At 37.4% G+C, this 20,837-nt stretch overlaps 1 protein-coding gene across 2 annotated transcripts in view; it reads left to right on the top strand.

Moving 5' to 3' along the window:
- The first annotated feature begins 4,365 nt into the window (after positions 1-4,365).
- The window catches only part of LOC125225811 (tudor domain-containing protein 7), a 44,904-nt gene continuing 28,432 nt past the window's right edge, over positions 4,366-20,837 (top strand). The window contains exons 1-13 of one of the 2 annotated variants that reach the window (XM_048129666.1): positions 4,366-4,500; positions 4,636-4,769; positions 4,976-5,065; positions 5,452-5,669; positions 7,983-8,141; positions 8,756-8,962; positions 9,164-9,313; positions 10,005-10,187; positions 11,469-11,686; positions 14,601-14,715; positions 15,231-15,392; positions 19,320-19,411; positions 19,490-19,652. In XM_048129666.1, coding sequence (XP_047985623.1) covers positions 4,981-5,065; positions 5,452-5,669; positions 7,983-8,141; positions 8,756-8,962; positions 9,164-9,313; positions 10,005-10,187; positions 11,469-11,686; positions 14,601-14,715; positions 15,231-15,392; positions 19,320-19,411; positions 19,490-19,652 — 1,752 coding nt within the window. In that variant the 5' untranslated portion in view covers positions 4,366-4,500; positions 4,636-4,769; positions 4,976-4,980. The remainder of the gene's footprint in view (positions 4,501-4,635; positions 4,770-4,975; positions 5,066-5,451; positions 5,670-7,982; positions 8,142-8,755; positions 8,963-9,163; positions 9,314-10,004; positions 10,188-11,468; positions 11,687-14,600; positions 14,716-15,230; positions 15,393-19,319; positions 19,412-19,489; positions 19,653-20,837) is intronic. The other variant, XM_048129667.1, reaches the window with a different exon arrangement.

The raw sequence follows: 20,837 nt of genomic DNA, 5'->3' as shown, positions 1-20,837 counted from the left end.
CATTCATCAATGTAATCCAATACTATTTTTGGATCCCAAGAGTGAGTAAGTATATTTTGGAAAATTAGGTCTCATTTTAAATATGCGTTTTAACAAACGTTTAACATGTTCTGTTTTTTTTTTTTTTTGTCCTGCGAAACAGGGATAATGCTGACCTTATGATTGTTTATGGATCCATAATATGACGATCCTGCTGTGATCAAAATGTCCACCATAGTTTAAATCACGTTTAAACGAAACGTTATATTGCTGAATGGTATTTTTAGAAATAGATGCGATCACATGAAGTTTCCTCAGATAACCTTTACCGGAGAGCACCGCTGCACCCAGGAAAAGGCGCTCGTGGAACGGATTCCTGGTGCTGTGATCAGAACAGACCTTATGTTCTTCGGGGCTCATGTAAATAATATCGGATTTTACTAGTGACATTAACAAAGGAAACTACGCTTGGGATTGCCAGACGGGGAAGCTAAACTTCCTGTTACTTTGTCATAAATTATCTTTTTTAAAGATTTTAAAATGATCGGCAATGGAGGGAAACTATAAAAGTCTAGTGTAAAAGCATCTACAGCTGATGCATCTGGGTATTTCCACCATGATAAGTAAGTGTACATTTGGCATTGGAGCGAGAAGAGAAAAGATCAATATCAAGCTCACCAGCAGTATACATTATGCGTAGCAGTATAAACGCTTCATGAGATAGTTACCATTCAGTATCGAGATTCACATTTCGTGATACCCGGTCTACTTCTATATTGTCTTTCGTATATTTAATATTTATATACGATGCAAAAAAAACCAAAGGTTTCGCTTCTTCGCACCACTGCCAAATCCGTCTGAAAGGGTCGTTCAAATTTCGAAATTGAACGCTGCCCATGCGATTTTCATCGCTTATATCAGTTATAGCTTTCGTATTGTCTATACGAATTAATATAAAACAGTCACAACGACGGTCATTTGAGAAATATTAAGAGGTAAACATACTGCTAACATTTCCAAATGGTTTATGTGGAAAGCTTTTTCCTCGGATCTCGACGCTCCGTGTGCAAGAGAATATAATATTCATCCCCAGTTCGGATCATTTAATATTAGTTTCGGTAATTTAATTTTCTTACTATAGTTTGGGTCGCGTTGCAAGGCTAGAAATTTTTGGCGTTCTAGAATTTTAGTATATAGCCACCCAAATTTAGCTGCAGGGCATGCGTTAATAAGTACTCCGATCAGTTGAGATAATTCTCTAACGGAACAAGAGTGTAGTGACAGAGATTTTCTAACCATCACGTTGATTTTCTTTCGTTTTTCCCGTAGGTAAAAAAATCGACTGAGTTTGAACATAAAACCTAAGTCTCGACAAACCTGTCGTGGTTTTAATGTCCTATTAGTATAGTTTATGACAAAGCACAAGCATTCTAGTAGGTTAACGTTTACGTTTCGTAAACACTCTACATAAGAGTACCGACACATAAAATACCGCGCTAAAAAAGACCATAAGACAAAGCCGTAAATTCATTTAAGTTAATAAACTAGGGTTTTCATCTTCAAAATGGACGCTCAGATATTTGCGGCAATATCTCGCAATAAGAATCAGTGGGTAAGCTTCCTTCAAATCAACTGTAGCCATGAAGCTACCTGTTGGTAAGTATAAGCTTAACAGTTGGTCTGTGGTTTTCCATTTTGAAATGTTCTCTAGGAATAAATTTGTTCAGCTTTTCGAGAAATTATACACGCGTGGCTTTTTACTACATTACCGCGCTTGTATATGTAAGGTTTGTTTTTTTCCTCGCAAGTGTGTTGAAAAACGTCGTATGAAACACGTGTGCATTGGTCTCTCGCTTTGCTTGCGCGCACGCCTCGTCTCATGACCAACATACCGTACAACTAAGGGCCCGCTCACACGGGCAACTGTTGCCGGCGACTTTTTTGTCGCGACCATGGCTTAGTATGAAAGTGCGCACACGAGGCGACGCAACTTTTCATACAAATACGAAAGTCGCCGAGCAACTGTTGCCTCCGTGTGCGCGGGGCCTAAGGGCCCCCACAGACGGGCGACGCAACTTTTTTGTCTCCGTCGCTCGGTCTATGGGCTAGTATGAAGGTGCGCACACGACGCAACTTTTCATACAAATACGAAAGTCACCGAGCAACTGTTGCCTCCGTGTGCGCGGGGCCTAAAAAAAATGAAATTTATTTAATGTGGCAACTCGTTTCAGTATGACAGTGTCAATTTGTCTTGTCACAAAAAAATTAACCCTCTGTATCGGGATTTCCATTTGTCATCTTTAAATTAATTATTATCTGAGTATTCTGTAACATGGATGATAATAATGCATCACAGTCCACTGAACTTCACAAGGACAATGATATCAAACCTAAAAAGAAGAATAAAAACAAGAAAAAGCGTAGTGGAGGAGATGGTGACCACGGCGGGTCAAGTTCCGCCGCTGACGGTATAGTGGCCGTGCCCAGTTCTGGTGACGTTCACCAAAACATATCTATCAAAGATTTAAAAATGGCAATGGACGTCCTAAATCTACAACAGAAGCCAGCTAAAACAGCTGAGGAAGCTCTCCACAAGTCATACCAGTTTTGGTCCACTCAGCCTGTCCCAAAAATGGATGAAAAAATTGTTTCTAATGAGCCTATCGAACCACCTAAGTCACCGGAGGATATAAGAGCGGAACCTTACACCCTACCTGATGGCTTTAATTGGGATACCTTAAACCTAAATGAGCCTTTGGTATTAAAGGAACTCTACACATTGCTAAATGAAAATTATGTAGAAGATGATGACTGTATGTTTCGCTTCGACTATCAAACGGATTTCCTCAAGTGGGCACTTCAGCCTCCAGGTTGGAGGATGGATTGGCACTGTGGTGTGCGTGTCGTGAAGTCTGGAAGATTAGTAGGCTTTATTTCTGCTATCCCTGCTCAATTGAGGATTTATGATCATGTGCAAACTGTTGTGGAAATAAACTTTCTTTGCGTGCACAAAAAGCTCCGTGCTAAAAGAGTTGCTCCTGTTCTGATCAGGGAGATAACTAGGAGAGTTAACTTGACAGGGATATTTCAGGGTGTCTACACGGCTGGTATTGTACTGCCTAAACCAATTGCCACTTGCCGCTATTGGCATAGATCCCTCAACCCAAAAAAACTAATTGACATTAAATTTAGTCATCTGTCACGGAACATGACTATGCAGAGAACTCTAAAGCTTTTTAAACTCCCAGATTTACCTAAAACTCCTGGTTTCAGAAAACTAGAGCCTCAAGATTCTGAAAAAGTTGTGCCATTATTGAACAACTACTTGAGTAAGTTTGATTTGACTCCAATATTTAACGAGGAGGACTTTAAGCACTGGTTTACCCCACAGCCAGATATTATTGACAGCTTTGTAGTGGAAGCTGCTGATGGCTCTATTACAGACTTTGTAAGTTATTATACACTGCCATCTACAGTTGTTTACCACCCTGTGCACAAAACATTGAAAGCTGCTTATGCATTTTACAATGTGTCAACCAAAACCCCATGGGTAGACTTAATGCATGATGCATTGATAACTGCTAAGAACTCCGGATTTGATGTTTTCAACGCATTGGACTTGATGGAGAATAAGGAGTTCTTGGAGCCATTGAAATTCGGCATAGGTGATGGTAATCTGCAGTACTACTTGTACAATTGGCGGTGTCCTAGCATGACACCTAATAAAATTGGTTTAGTCCTGCAATAACCAAAATGTTTAGATTGGTATTTTAATAGCCAATGTTTTCTTTTTGTCACTTTATTGAAGTGTTTTTTTTTTTCAGAATTATAGTTTTAGTTCTTAAACTGTTCTTTCATTTGTCACCTGCACCTTATTATTTATTGAAAATTACAAATATTTAATTGTTGCAGTTGACTGCAATAACAATTGACAAGCAATCTAATTTGCAAGACTTTTCCTGACTAGTTGTAAACACTGTCTGTTCCTATACATAAAATTAAAGTAGAGTACAATGGAGGAAATAATACATTTCATAAAGCAATTTGGTACTAAATAATTCAATGATGCAGTATAATTATAATTGACTGCTGTTGTCCACGACGTCGTTATCAATCGAATATATCTCCCGATATGCCGGAATGAATTTACACCTAGAATTTAGAATTTAAACCTACATAATGACCCTACATACTTAAAATAAAATTTGATTATATTATCATACAAACTTTCATCCCCTGAAAAGTCCCGTAGGAGACGAAATTAATGGGACGATTCTAGTGTGTGGAGGCGCTTTGGACGAAATTACTCCAATTTTCCTGATCAAATTGTCAATTTGATAATCTTGTTTGGAAGGCCTTTAATATTTTTTTCACCTTGCAACATATTTTGTTAGAGAAATTGACTTGACTGTTCGCTTCGACATGCATTCGACGTTCTTTACCACTTCTTTGCGAAATTAAAATTGTTGGTTGATTGCAGTACTGGGATTCCGAATTAGATAATTTGCCATAATTTATAAGGTAGGACGTAATTTGCTGCATATGTGCCAAAAAATTTGAAAGAATACTAGCTCGAATTTTGAATAATAATAAAAACATGTAATAGGTGAAACCATCGGATTTCTCTTGCTTACGCGTCAAAATTGTTTTTTTCAGGAGTTTTTTTCAAGATCTAATAAACATTTGTACAATAGAAATGTAGGCTTTTTTGTGTACTACCTGTATCACCCGTTATACCTCTCTGAATCCGGCTCTGAGTGTTTTCTACAGCAAACATATTTTCAAGTAAGGTATGTCTTCAAAATAATAAATAGTAGAACATTGAATTTGTGTTCATGTAGATATTTTTCAAATTTATTGACGAGTATCTGACGAGTAAAATCTGCTTGTTTGAAATGTTCAGTTAAATTTAGTTTTTGTTGGGACCATAAGTACTGAAACTTTAAGTGGAATTTTTATTTTAAATCTGTTATGAATATTTGTTAATTGATTTTAGCAAAAATGGCTGATAAAGAACAAGTGATTTCGGCACTCCGGGCGACACTGCTCTCAGTAAAAGGAGCTCTGACCATCAAACAATGTAACAGTAAGTACCAATTTTTTTTGTGAGCGTCAGGACCCCTGGACCACTACAGATATTTGATGTTTAGTACATACTAAAATTTAGTACCTATTTGATACTATTTGGTACCTGAGTACATATATTTGGTACCTCCACTGATATCGAAAAATCGAGCGAATAAAGTGGCTAGACATTCTGACGTCAGGATGTCTGGACCATTTTTGGTTTACATAGTTCTAGACAACACTACTAATTGATATCTTAGTCAATATTTACTCCCTATTTGGTACCTGTCAATATATTTTTTTCAATATTTTTTTATATACTCTAAACCACCTTCTCAGGTAAAATATAGGTCGGCAAAACGCCATAAAGACAGAGGACTAAAATTTTAACGTTTTTAACCACAGGAGATTACCGAGAACTTCAGGGAGAGTGGATACCATTTAAAAAGTTGGGTTATCCGACACTGGATAGGCTCTTTGTTGATGTTCCCGGTTTCAAAGTGACACAAATAAATGGAGAATGGTATGTTGATGCAATAGCAAGTCAGGAGACCCAACACATTGCAGAAATGGTGTCTCGTCAAAAATCTAGCAAGAAGCCAACACCAAGGTTTAATTTCCCTGTAAGTAATTTTTAATCTCATTAAAAAATGTCATCCTTTAACTAGGTTCCATGGTTTTGTCTTCAGAAACAATTATAAAATAGGTTATTTATGTTAAATTAAATCTAACCCAGGATTGGGTGTATAAAATAGAGAACAGTAATTCTCACATACATGTTAGATAAAAAAATGTATATAGTAAATATTTTAAGTAGACACATCTTTGCTTACAACATTGTATAGCAATGAAGGTCAGAATTTTTATTGGTTTTAGCATTTTGATGTAAATTTTTATTTTAAAAGACGCTCGAGTCAATGAAAAATTTCTAAAAACTTTTTCATTATGGCTCAAAAAAAGGTGTGATACTCAAGATCGGTAACAATTAGCCAAAAAATCTAAACGGTCCGACACAGATTATTTCATTGTTATTCAGATTCTCAAATTTCTTTTCGTTTAAATAAGTTTTGAAGGAGGAAACAGTTGAAAGTGGAACCTCGATTTTAAAGATTTTTTCGCAATATCTTTTAACTGAGTTGTTCTTAATGGACATTTTTTTTCGATAAATCTAGTTAATAACATTTGTATATTTAACTGAAATTCCCAAATTGAAAGGGGGACTCCTTTCCATTTTAGCATTTTCGCTCTCATAGCGTCTTAAGTAAAATTCAATATGTACTGTTTATTTAGGGCTGCCATCTCAAATTTCGCCAAACCCGGACAAAGATTCAAAAAACCCGGACATTTGGCGTAAATCGCATTTTTTCCCCGGACGAGTCCGAAAATATTTTTAAAAACCTTAAAAACAGGACCTTTAATTTTGATCCATCTATTTTTTGAATTTCACACAATGTGTAATTTGCAACAAACACAAACAAAACAATTTTTCTTACAAAAAAATAAAATGTGTCTCTTTTTAGGGTTCCGTACCACAAAGGTACAAAAGGAACTCTTATGATGCAACTCTGTCCGTCTGTCACATTACTAAATAACTCAAGAATTACTTATGCTATGATTTGAAAGGTTGTATGGAGAATTTCGCGATTTTCAAATTTAACGCGAGCGAAGCCGCGGGCAAAAGCTAGTTTCTTATAATTTTTTAAAAATAATTTTGGTAAAAAAATACCGTTCTCACCCCCGCCCCCTTATCTCCGAAGTTTACCAACGAAGACTTGTGATTTGTTCACGAAACATTGGCTAAATAGTACAGGAACAATGAAATCGAGTCTGTATCTTGGAAACTTTTTTTTTAAATTGACGTTTTTTTTACATTTCAACTTTCAATCTTACCACTCTTGCATATTATACATCCATATCGTATTTCAAAATTATACGAGATTCTACCTTAACAGTATATGTTTCAAATAAAGTGAAAACTGTCGAAATCGGTTAACATTATAAAGAACTAGCTTTTGCCCGCGACTTACCTCGCGTTAAATTCGAAAATTGCAGTATGCTCTATACAAACTGTCGACCCCCTTTTTAGGGAAGTGTGGGGGGGGGGGGGAAGTAAGAGACAAAAAGTAGCCTATATCACTCTCCATCCCTTCAACTATCTCCACTTAAAAAATCACGTCATTTCGTCGCTCCGTTTTGTCGTAAAAGACAGACAAACAAACAGACACACACACTTTCCCATTCAAAATATTAGTATGGATTATCCCTGAAAAATCATCATACTATACAGCTTATACAGGTCGCCCAATTTAGTTAGAGAATTCACCGTGATATCCATCTATACTTACTATACGCAATAATGCTCATTAGTACCTATACTTCTAGTCAAGCAAGTAATTAGAGTTATATGAGATGGGATTTTTTTTTAACTATTGAAAGTTTGTACGAATACGTAACCCTCGGTGGGCGAGTCTGAGTCGCACTTGGCCGGTTTTTTTATTATGTAAACAGATATTAATTAATGAGTCAACTTAAATTCGCTGATAAATTTTTAAATTCAATGAGGTGTTTCCTTACATGAAAAGTGTCCGGGTTTTCCCCGGACACTTCTTGACACCCCGCCCGGACGGCCTCCAAACTAGGACAAATCCGGGGAAACCCGGACGGATGGCAGCCCTATGTTTATTGCACATCTCACAAAGTTTATATTGTGAGTTGATCCTGTGTTCTTTACTCAACCACATAAGTGCAGTTTTGGTGACATTTTTTAATTTTATTGCGAGGCTTACAGTTTTTAGCTTATTTAGGAGTTATATTTGAAGTGGTTTACAATGCAACACACTAAAGAAGCGATATAAGTGGTATCCACTCCACTTATACTTTTCGGTTTCGTGCGGACTAAAACACAACATACTTTTTATCATTGTTATCGTTTTTAGAATCGGTTTCCCAAAAAAGAAGGCTCATGGCGGAGACCAGCAACCGCCGGGTCTCACACCAGCTATAACAACGCAAGCTATAATTACAATAATCAGTACTCAAACCAATATTACCGAGCGAAAGGCGGAACACCATTCAACAACAATTATAGTAACAAGGTAAATACATTATACTGTAATGCTTCATTTGCATAACTAAATTAAAACACTACTTAATATTATAGCTTGGATGGTTTTTGTTAAATACTAATTCTTCAAGGCGTATTAAATTCAAACCTCGTTCAGTGAATACTGCTATATATTTTTTCTACTCCCGAACTGTTATTCGTCATTTACAGGGTCGTGCATAGATCTTTAAAACCCTACATAAAAGTCTATTCCCTAAAGCCAGCGTCCGCCGGCTTTCCGCGCATGCGCGCAGTATCGAAAAAACTGAAAACGCATTGTTTGGCTCTGTAACCATGGCAACGCATTCTTATAACGATACTGCGTGCGTACGCGGGAAGGCTTTGGGCAGCTGAGCTGACAGTGCAAACATTTGCGTCATAATACAGGAAACAGTGTGAATTTCACGAAAGTTATTCAAGAAAACTATTAAAAACTAAGTGCATGGTCGTAGAAAAAGTATTGTATGCAACGGTGTTTAACTGAGTCAAAAAATACTCGTGGCGTCTTAAATAACAATTTTCGGCTTCGCCTCAAATTGTTACCCACGCCACACGTCTTTTATGACCTCCTTTAAACGCCTGTTGCATAAAATACTATTGTTTTAGCACAATAATAAATTCAGTAAACCGTACGAAACGAAACCTCCCTTAACGAAAACGACATCGAAACCATTGACGGAAAATACTGAGAGACCAGAAAGGACAACATATAGCGCTGTTACCAAACCAGTGAACCCTCCCGCGCCAGCCAAGGAGCCAGAGAGAGTCTCTGAAAGGGTCCCTCTGGCACCTGTCAATACTTACTCAGAAGACGTAAGTATTCATTCATGTAACTACTGATGATTTCCGAGAGGTTTACAACTAAATGAGAATTTCTACTCTTGGAGTAGCATTATCTAGCCAGTGTATAAGGTTCTCTATCCATGTATAATAAATAAATGTCGGTAATAAAGCTTTGCTGTGCACCTATAAATGATTGGCCAGACTATGGATTTACTTTTATATTTATTTCAGGTAAAACATTCCGTGCGAACAGAAAATGAGCCTGAACTTAAGCAAAGCTCTAAGATGTCAGCCTCACAAAGACTGTCCAACCTGAGAGACCGGCTGAACACTGTAGATCTTATACCCTTGCCCCTGCCAGCCACTAATAACGATTTCGTTGTAAGTATACCTATTACCTATGTCAATTTTCATAATGAAAAGGTATTTATGCTTCAAGCGCAATGAGGTCCTTTCTAGAATAAATTCCAACAGGAATTCTAATTGTGATAAGAAGGTTCTTATTGCTTTTGAAGCATTAATAGGATATTTAGGACTTTCAGGACCCTTTAGACATGGATCGCCGAATATCGCCAGACTTGCATAAAGTTCAAATGTAATTTAATTATATGTACGTTAGGTACTAGTATAAAAACACACATGAATGAAATAGTACCTACATTGTGCAATGTGGGAAGGAAGCTAAATATTGCAAACGAGACTAAGTTAAATCACGCCGGGTTACACTCAAAGTTTCATCACATTTGCAATTCAATCATAATTTACACGTCACAATTTATAAAAAATATGTAATAAGATAAAAAAAAGGTCATACATTACTAGAAATTTCGTAATTCCCTAGAAAGAACGATTTTTCTATAACTCCCGGTCCGCCTGCGCGTAATTGCACTTTTGCTGTGTGCGATGAAAACAATCTTGTCATTAGTACAAATGCGTACATTACGTCCCTTGAAGAGATCTCTTTCAGTTCACCTTTGAGGGATTCACGGATAATTGAATTCGGTAGTCATTCGTACACGTACAGTACAAAAAATAGTAAATTATTTATGTATTATTGTATACGTATTTATAGGAACATAGCGGCCCCGTGACACATGTGGCACCGGCGTACAGCTTAGAACCCCCGCCGGACTCCAGTTCTTCCGTGGCTAAGCTGGAATGGACCTGTCGCAAGCTGGGCTTGACGCAGCCCGTCTACAAGGTTCACGACATTCGACCGAAACGAGGCCCCGTCAGTTACGACTGCTCAATTAAGGTATGTCTTGGCTTCATATATTCTTGATATACTTAGAAGACACTAATTTCAATTTCATTCCCATGTGTACCCTCCTTGCGATTATACGTTAACGTGGATAGATATGTTTGTAATAACATATACAGTTTATCAGAACAATGAAATGGAGATCTTTAATTAATTAGCAGAAAATTTATAGATTCGTCTTTAATCCGTGACACTTTTTTACAGCCATATTCTCATACCATAGCCACACCACACATAGCCTTTATATTTATTTATTTAAGTATATGACTTTCTTTATTTATTTATTTATCTGTCTGTTTCTCTCTCTACTTTTTACTTTGTGTTATCCATATCATCGTCATCATTAGGCCTTGTGTATCTTTACAGATGATTTAAGTAGCATCTCTGATCGAGCGATAGCGCCGCTTGTGGCTATATACTGTATAGTCCAATTCGTAATCTACCACATCTGTCACAATTAAAAATAAAATGAGAGTCCGCACGAAAGCGATCCTCATTGTGCCTTATTGCCCGTTTTCGGGCTAACGCCGTGTCTTGCGAGGGCGACGGTCGCGCGATGGTCGCACGACGGCGATGCGACGCATATGAAATCAAACCTTATCGATATGGAAGTATGAGACGCGTCGGCGATGGTCGCGCGACCGTCGCCCACGCAATACACGGCGTAAGTTTTGAAACCAGGACCTATCATGGGTTTCACGGCCTCTTAAAAGGCTGTCCCTCCACTCGGCGCGGTTTTGCTGCTAGGTCTTCCCATGAGTTGTTATCAATGTTAAACGCTATCATATCGCGCTTTACGCAGTCCAGTCAGGAGTGGACGTCCTACATTACGCTTGCCTGATGCGATTTGGCTCAGCATGGTCCGTCTGGGCACATAACGTGGAGTAAAGCACAGTTTGACGTTTCAAACTAACTTTATTTGGGAACTTGTCCCGTATACATATAAGGACTATAAGTTACATCTAATTAGGATATGAGAATAACAAAATAAACTAAACGACGTTAAATTATCGACGCTGAGACGCTGTTTGCTATACGAGAATGACACAGAGATACTAAGATTTAACAAATTAATTATCTACTTTAATTGTGTCATTAGCTAATTACTTGAGAGAATTAAACAATTGATAGAATACATATAACACTTGTCAATAGAAAATCGCGTCCAATTAAGAACCCGTAGGCGCGAAGAGTGGACTTTCCATTAGTTAATTGAATTTCGCGCTATTTCCACTGACAAGTGAGGTGTTTGACTACATACGTTATCGTGTGCAGGTCGGTGCGTCGTACTCGGCGTCGTCATACCCGGACTCGTCGCCGTCGCAAGAGCTGGCCAAGGAGGTGGCGGCCGTGAAGCTGCTCATGGAGATCGAGGGCTCGGGCCCGGGCGGCATGCCCACGTCCTCGCCCGGCAAGGCCGTCGCCTCGCTCGCCGACCTAGTGGCCGAACACGAGGCCGGCCTCTGGGCTAGCACTGTTCCACATTTATATAGGTACGATCAATTATATTTCTCATGTTTTGGCTTTACAGTTCAGTAGGGCATATTATAAATGCACTGTTTTACAGCTAAATACGCTTTGATCGCTCTGTCATGTTCCGTTTTGTTGAAAAAAACCTACTAAACCGATGTTCATTCTTTCATTAAAACTTTATCACTTGTATGAGGGCATTTTCGCGAGAACAATCACCAAAAATATTTTTTCTAAGGTAGGTAAATTTTATGTTTTTTCGATTCAGAATCACGAGCCCTTTCGATCCAGGACAAAAAATAAGAGACAAAAAAATGTTCCCAAAATTTTCTATGTATTATTTTGCATACTTTTCACTTTGTAACCGCTGTACAAAGTGTTTGGAAAATGGTAACGTAGTGGAAAAATTAAATTTGGGACGCTTTTTTTTACCTAGTAGGATCGAAAGACCTCGTGATTCTGAGTGGGAAAAACATTAAATTTACCTATTTTGAAAAAAAAAAGTTTTGAATCTTTTTTCAGACAAAAATTACCTAAACTTTGAAATTAGGCATTTAGTTGTCTGTTTTACAAGTCCGTTTATAGGGTTCCGTACTAAAAAGGTACAAAAGGGACCCTTATTTTGTATTTTATGATTGAATCGGCACTTGAAATACGGCAAAAAGAGTTTTCGTTTGTATTACATATATTAAATTGTGCCACGTGTCCTGGCCGAAAATTCTAATTTGTCTACTACGGTTCGGCATATGACAAACGACAGAATAGGGACGTTTCCTGTATTTAATAGTTAATTTATTTGTTCAACATCGTGGTTGTTTAACCGGGCGTGCTTTAAAGTTTCAAAATTGTAGCGTGTGTTTCGAAAAATGAATCCTGAGAGTGGTGAGGGTTAACCAAATGTCGCCTCCGAGTAAAACCCTTTTTTTTTTTTCATTTACATTATCGCTAGGAAAATACTAACTATAACTCACTACATTTCTTTTGAGTTAATAAATGTCTTTAACCAGAAATATCAAACAAAAAAAATCTAAATTTATATCATTTATATTTATCTTTCTAAGTCATCATTTAAAAGTGAATTCTAATAGCAGTCAACAAGACGAAACAATTCATAAATTGCATCGGATTATACGTATTGCCCCACCTGTCGATAAAATGCAACATTCTAATCAGTTTTTAATAGGCAAAACAATCCTTTCTTATAATGCAATCCATCGCCCTACGCGACAACATTTCCATCGTCATCATTTAGATGGCTGGCAGTCCTCAACTGTGCGTTTCTTCAGAAACTTCCTGCCCCGCACAGCTAAACTGTGGAATGAATTGTCGCCTGCGGTATTTCCGGACTGATACGACCTTCAAATCTTCAAGAAAAGAGCGTACACCCATATTAAAGGCCGGCAACGCACCTCCAACACCTGGTGTTTCGGGTGTCCATGGGCGGTGGTGATCGCTTACCATCAGGCGACCTGTCTGCTCGTTTGCCTCCTATCCCATAAAAAAAAAATGCATTAAATTTTAAACCTTTAATGGAGACTGTTCTAAAAATAACGAATTCCGTACCCTATTCACACTACAAACGTGGTTTGTTAAATATGAAGTTTTCGTTCTATCACTTCAACTTTCCTGCCCTAACTGCGCAGTTCCTAATGTGATTCAGTCCGCAGCGCACTTGTCTTGAAACATTAACGTTTAACACTTTAGCAACCAAGAACCCGCCTGGTGGGCATTCGTAAACTTTGCTCAGGGGCGGGTTCTCGCCATACAGCCGGGCGGTTATAAATAGCGACCGGTTTATGTTATGACATAGTGCAACATTTTTGTCTAGTAGTGAATGTGTTAATCTCGGCCTCGGTGAGGAGGATTGCCCCACGCCCACGGCATACCTGTCTTGCCTACGGCACACCGCTTGGGAACCTCTGCCCTAACTTGTAAATTTAATCGCTACATTTTCATTGGAACCTTGATATTTCAGAGAAACCTTGATATTTGCGAAAAACCAACGTCTTTGATCTTAACTTCTGGCCCAGACACGAATATCTGTACCTTGAAATAATTTTTAGAACCCCGACGGGTTACGATTTAGTGATTGCATGTAGCCCTAAATTTTAGGGGAGCAATTTTCTTTTATTTTTATTACCAATATCTAATTTATAATTTTATTGGACCATGCTAAAATAATGTTTTCATACAATATCATAACATAATTAGAGTGTATTTTTAATTTATTCAGCAATTAATAACGGTTCACGTTAGGTAATCTTATACGGACTAGTTCTTTGGTAATTTATACAGACATGCAACTTTGCTATTGACATGACTCATTAACAACTTGATTTATACCTGAATGCACTAACTAAAAACTCACTCGATTCGATTTCCTTGCTTATAATTACTTACCTTAATGAGCATTTCTTTCTTTTATGCCATTTTTTTATTTTGATTAATTTAGGGAATTTTAGGTCAATTGTACTCAGAATCACGAGTACTTTCAATCTCACTCGGAGACAAAAAATGTCCCAGAATTACCATACATTTTTGTTACTTTCCTCTTTTGTTACCCCACACAACATGTACGGAAAATGGTAACAAAATAAGAAGAAATCGTATGGGACCATTTTTTAACTACTAGGATTGAAAAAACTAGTGATTCGGAGTAAAAATAGCATATTTTTTTCAAAAATATCACATTTCATAAAAGTTGCGAAAAAAAAGAAATGCTCTATTAATACTGTTTTATACTGTAAAAGTAAAGTAATGCATGCTATGTCATCACGAATATTTCTTATAAATCTAATACAATCATGCACTTCAATGTAAATAAAACTTCAGTCCATAACTACCTTCTTAATAAATTTAACAGTTTAAACTCCTTAACATTTCACATTTTGTATGTTATAAAGGAAGAGGTCATGTAGTGCTGAATTATGTTTTTAGAGAAAAGTTTGGAGAGAATTTGCCCAGTAACTGGCAAGAACTGGTGGAAAATTGTCCTCGAATATTAAAAGACAGAGTGGTTAATGGACTATTAGTACTTCTCCCTAACAAAGAGGTATGTAGAGAAGATATCTCTTGCAAATTACTTACACCACTCCTGTAGGCTGTAGGTTTCTTATATACACTTATTTTTATATAGAGTTATTCCCTGAATGAGGATAATTATATTCTATAAATTATCTGATTTCTATTATCTTTTTGGGGCAGTGAGGGCAGCTACTGTCAATACTGACAGTCTATGTATCCGTTCAATTATACTAGACAAGATAATAGACATCAGTGATCATTAAAACATTTCAACATTTTCATTTGATTCCAAAGAGTATTCATTACATTTCTATCATTTCGTGACATAATGTATTGCTTTAAAATAACTTGGAGCTGTAGTTTGATTAATTATAAAATGTTCAAATAACTTGCACGTTGCACCGATCATAACTCTGAGTGACGCAGCTGCTATTACCTTTGAATTAGATTAAAACTTTGATTACAAGGAATCAGACATTATATTCGTATCTAGTGGAAGTCCAAGTTTATTTGAAGTAGATGTTGAAGTGCTCTCGTTTGCAGGGCGCGCCGCCGCTGTTCCCGGAGAACAGTGTGTCGGACGTCACGATCGACAGCGATTTGCCGCCACTCAAGTTCCCTGAAGAGGATTTCTGGAACGTATTCGTGACCGTTGCGAATTCCACACTCGAAATTTGGCTTCGGATTGTAGGGCCAGATTACAGTGTAAGTATATGTATATTCTAGGTTCTAGAAAAGAGGAATCTTAGTATTTCAGATGTGTATATTGCCTTATATATAATTATTATTATGTACCTACCCAGCGATTGTTAATATACCTAGATGTCTAGAGAGCTCTCAAAAATGACCCCACGAATATTGTGCCACGGTAGGCGGGGCCTCAAAATTGTGCCACGGAGCTTGTCAGTGCGCTAATGGCGGCCAGTCGGAACAGTCGTAGTAATATATGTTTACAAGAAGAATATGCCGTACTGTTTTGTAATATCATGCGCTAGTCGTTCCAACAAATACGGAGAAAAATATGAGATTAAGTTTCATGTGTAATTTGGCGAGGATCATAATTATTTCGATTTATTTTGTACGAGTTTCTTTTGTATGGGGATGATGTTATGCAATATTTTTAATAGCCATTGATATTTTAAAACTTTCATTTTTCTATAATTTTATTCGAAGCGTTTCTCCCCGGCACTGTTTTACTACTTAAATGCCTACACTATGCCGGTAGATATACTAAATTCTCATTCCTATGCCACTGGCATAAGTCAATTTTTTATACCTATGCCAGCGGTATAGGGATATGAAGTTTTTAAACACATCTGCCAAGCAAGTGTGCTCGCGCGTAGGGAATGCAAACCGGTAAACCGGTTTACCGGTTTCCCGGTAATTTTGCCAATTTTGGGTTCGGTAAATTACCGGTAAATATATTCAAAAACCGGTTTTTTACCTAAATTTAAATTTACTTAAAAATTACTACAAAAAGCACTTCTGTCGCAATTTCTTCGTAAATAAACACTTGTAGATACTTCTCGTAAACACTTTAGTTAGCAAGAATTCGTTTTCTCCACGAACACGTTTATTTTTTGTGTATAATTGCTATGCTATATTCTGGCATTGAAAACATGTTTGTTATATCTTACCCACTGTAATAGGGATGAATGGTTGTCGTTTCATAAACGTACCTTACTTAGGTACGTTTCTGCTGCTGCGTCTGCCGACATATTTCGTGTCATATGGAGACCCATCATCAGGCATGAGTTCTTCCAGGGGCTAGAGTCCGTGCATTGTTGCCTGCACTGTGCGTGCCTGCATTGTCGGTTCTAGAGATGCAACGTATAGTCGTTTGGCCGGATACCGGATACCGAATATTCGGCCTAACCATCGGCCGAATATTCGGTATTCGGCCGCCCAATATTCGGACAGCAGAATTTTACCTACAATACCTACAATTTAAGCAGGGAGCGGGCGCGTCGTGCAGGTTTTGACTTGTTTCGTAGTGAACTTCGCGCAGAGTCCATTTTTATTTAAATGTTTATTTTTTTTATAATAAAGGGCTATGATTATAAGTATTATAACCGTAACTGTTTTTGTTTTTTACATTTAATTTGTTTACTCCAAAATCATTCAATCAAAAATAGCACATCCGGTATCCGGCCGGATAGTACGTCACTATCCCGTATTCGGCCGAATATTAAAATAAGCGCTGAATAGGCCGGATACCGAATAGTAACCGAATATTCGGTGCATCTCTAGTCAGTTCCAAGATAATAAAAAAAACCTGATTTATATAAAACCAACAAGTGTGGACTGTGGACATGGACAATCAGTCAATCACTATCCACAGTTGGTTTTATAAACTCCAAATTTAGACCCCGAATGAAGGATAAGACCATAAATTCACTCATTGTTATATACATATTTGATTAGCTTTTAAGATAAGACCACCTCCTCCTTGCATTGGTATCTTCATTGCTGAGGGTCGTGAAGTCCCAATAGAATCAGTTTTATTCTGACATTCTGTTCCGGTTCTGAAGTTGGGTGTAGAGGATGGAAGGGATCTCATCTGTCCATCTTGCGACCTCTGGATCGTTAGCCATCAACCTTGCCAGTAATGATTAGTGGCTCAAGGTTGTGGCCTTTTTCCCTCCAAAAACTCCAAAATTCTACGTAAACAGATGGTTGATAACCTGGTGTTGATTTTCAATTCGCGTAAGATATACACATTTGTACGGAAGGCAATTCAGGGTATTTGCAAAATCTTCATCTAGCACCACATCTCGAAAACGTCAATGCGGTTGCAGCCATTTTTCAGACTCCAAGTCTCAGCTCCGTAGAAGAAAATGGAGAAGACTAGAGCGGAAACCAATCCGGTTTTGGTTCGGTTCTCAGGAACCAAGAATTACGGAGATAACTAATTCTTGTAGCTGGGACTCTTTTGGCCATTCCTATGCGTATTCTGATTTTTTTTTTAAGAAGAACCGGTATTGTCGATGTCTGCGCCGAAGTATATGAAGTCATCTACTGTTACTGGTCTAAGAGCATCTGTGTGTTGTATCTACTTACCACAATCCACCACCATGAGCTTGGTTTTTACTGTGGTTAATCTTTAGATGCGTTTCCAGACTGATGCGTTCCATTTTACCAGTGCTGTCAACCATTTCCGCTTCATTGGCGGCCAGAAAATTAGTGTTATCTGCCTATCGAAAATTCGTTATTTTGGTGCGCACCAATGATGATTCATCCCTCCCAGCTTCCGCAGGCTCTTCTGATGACATATTTACCGTAGGCAGGTGACGGGTAATCTTATCAACACCTTTTACAAAAGTAAAGGGCTCGAAGCTGTTTGCCTGCCTGCTGTGCGGCCGACATATAAGTAGGCCAGTAAACTTGTTTAAACACACGTACGTGTCAGTGGCATAGGAGTTCGATTATTTTGATCACAGACCTTGTGTCACCGCCACCGGCATAGTGGTTTAAATGGCCAATCTGAACACATTCGTGGACACGTATGGTATAGCATACGCGTAGTCATTTGTTTCCTTTGGTCTATGACAGATGACGTCACTAAGCGTCCCTAAACGTGTTAATTTAGAAGGTTGTAGAATAGAAATAGACGTGACCTGTGGCCCGGTGTCAGTACGGCGTATTATGATCTTGGAACCAGTTTTCGGCTGTCATTTTGTTTGAAAGTAGTGTTCTATGTTATTATCTTTCGGTGGCGACATCTAAGTAATTACATATTTAAGGGCCGGTTTTTCAGTCGCCAGATAAATATATCTACCAGATAAAGTTATCACTATCCTTTTCATCACACGTATAAATGACAGTGACAGCTGACATTTATCTGACAGATATTATTTATCTGGCGATTAAAAACCAGCCCTGAAAAGGTAAAATTTATAAAATGAAAGCCTACGTTTAACAGCTGTTAACAATAGATGGCGACTGACAACAACCTGAACGTGACTATACATTGATATACAGATATAAATTGAATTTATCTAGCCATAAAAATACTTATTATAGCGGAATACGTGTACGACATAATTATTATTTTCATTATGTAGGTTGTTACTTCATAACAACAAATTAATTATGTAGTTATTTTTTAATATGCATAAAATTAAAATTATTTCTGCTTGGTTCTTTAATGTATGACATAAACACATCCCTTTTCGTGTCAAATTTTAGTCAAATATGAACCGCGAATTCTTAGCTGCCAGTACGTACAGCAAGAAGGTTTTTAGCCGAATAAAATCGCTGATTGGTAGTTAGTGACATTATATGCATTTCAGCTACACTTATCTGTGTGCATTAGTATAAAAGAGATGACTATTGTTTTGTTTACCAGTTTTGATTACAGGGCCTGTAAACGTTCTTGTGTAAATGTAGGTGTAATTGTGTATGTGTGCAGTTTTGATTACAGGGCCTGTAAACGTATTGTCTTGTGTAAATGTAGGTGTAATTTTTGTGTATGTGTTACATGCTAAACGGTGCCAAGAATTTGAATGGTAATGTTTTCTTCTAAAATCTAATTCTGTGGTAATGTTCTTAAAAGCGGCTTCCATGTTTATCTTACTTCGTTGTACCTACCTAATTTGTGGGTTTAACATGTACAATTTTTTTTTATTGCAGGATGCCTTCGAAACGTTACTTGCTGATATGGAGAGGTTTTATAGACATGGTGGCACATCCGTCGATAAAAATATGATTATTAAAAATGCTTGGTAAGTGGTATAGTTTTATTTATTTTAACCGCTATTGTTATTCCCAAAATTGTTTAATACAATTAAATTTTTTTTAAGGTATGCAGTTAATTTAGACGACGGTGAATGGCAACGAGCGAAAATTTTGGAAATCCATGAAGACACAGCGGTTGTTTTTTTGGGTGACCACGGAGACGACGATATTGTAGACTTGAATAAAATCAAAATCCTTGAAACACAGTTTAGGGGGCTTCCCGCGCAGGTATTTAACATTATTATCAGGGAGCGTACTTTTCATGCCGATGACATTAATCTGACGTCACGCTCCGTATAGGGTGATCCCAAATAGTTTTATTGTAAATTATTAATCATTAGTCGTCAATCATTTTAATCGTGTACAAATTACTTCAAATACAGTAGTCCATTTAAATGTGGCATAAATAATACCTACCTACTTGAAAGGTGAAACGTGAATATACAGAGTGGGGCCTGTAACAAAGGCGAAGAATTGAACCCTAGGCTATTCTCCTTATACTGATCAACATTTGTTCGGCGACTTTTAAAAATAACTTGTATTTTGATTTTTATCACCCTTGAAAATTTTCTAAGAGGTATAATGTATTGAGAATTCTGTTAAGTCTAAAGTGTGACAGACAACGTCAATGACAACAATAATGGCGTACATTGAAGCTAATATTTATTTTGTATGAAAAATTAAAAATTTAAAGACTTCATAATTTTTAAAAGTCGCTGAACAAATGTTGATCAGTATAAGGAGAATAGCCTACAGTTCAATTCTTCGCCTTTGTTACAGGCCCCACTCTGTATATATTTTTTTATACACAAATTTAATTAAATAGTATTGTTAACAACACATTACAATAAATACGTAGAAAAGAGAATTCATCTCTAACGTAAAGCACACCATCCTTCTTGCATTCATTACCATGCAAATAAATTCATAACTTAAAATGATTAATGACTAATGGTAATGATTAACAATTTACAATATAGTACATTACATCAGAGGCCGGGAAAATTAGGATTTCCGGCCAAGTGGGTATATACGGCTGAGCGAGCGTGCGAGCGAGGCCGGATAGGGATACGAGGTCGGGAATCCGTTTTCACGCCGAGGCATGTATAGTGCTTTTCTCAAACATACAATGAAATAAAAAAAAATGCTCTAAAGGACAATATTTTTATAAAAAAAAGTTACTTTGCAGGCCTAGGCCTAAAAAATAATATGAAATCCCTTTACAGTCCTCTCGAGTTGTTGCGCCCAAAAAGCGATACTTCCCAGCCCATTTTAAGGAACGTAAAGATAATATTTCATTGCATGTTTGAGAAAAAACAATTTGTGATCACCCTATATGGAGCGTGACGTCAAATTGATGTCATCGGCACGAAAAGTACGCTCCCTGATTATTATTATATCGATGAATGCTGA

This window comes from Leguminivora glycinivorella, chromosome 4, assembly GCF_023078275.1.
Source record: "Leguminivora glycinivorella isolate SPB_JAAS2020 chromosome 4, LegGlyc_1.1, whole genome shotgun sequence".
NCBI lineage: Eukaryota > Metazoa > Arthropoda > Insecta > Lepidoptera > Tortricidae > Leguminivora > Leguminivora glycinivorella.
The sequence above is the reverse complement of the archived record's forward strand: the minus strand, read 5'-3'. Positions and strand labels throughout refer to the sequence as shown.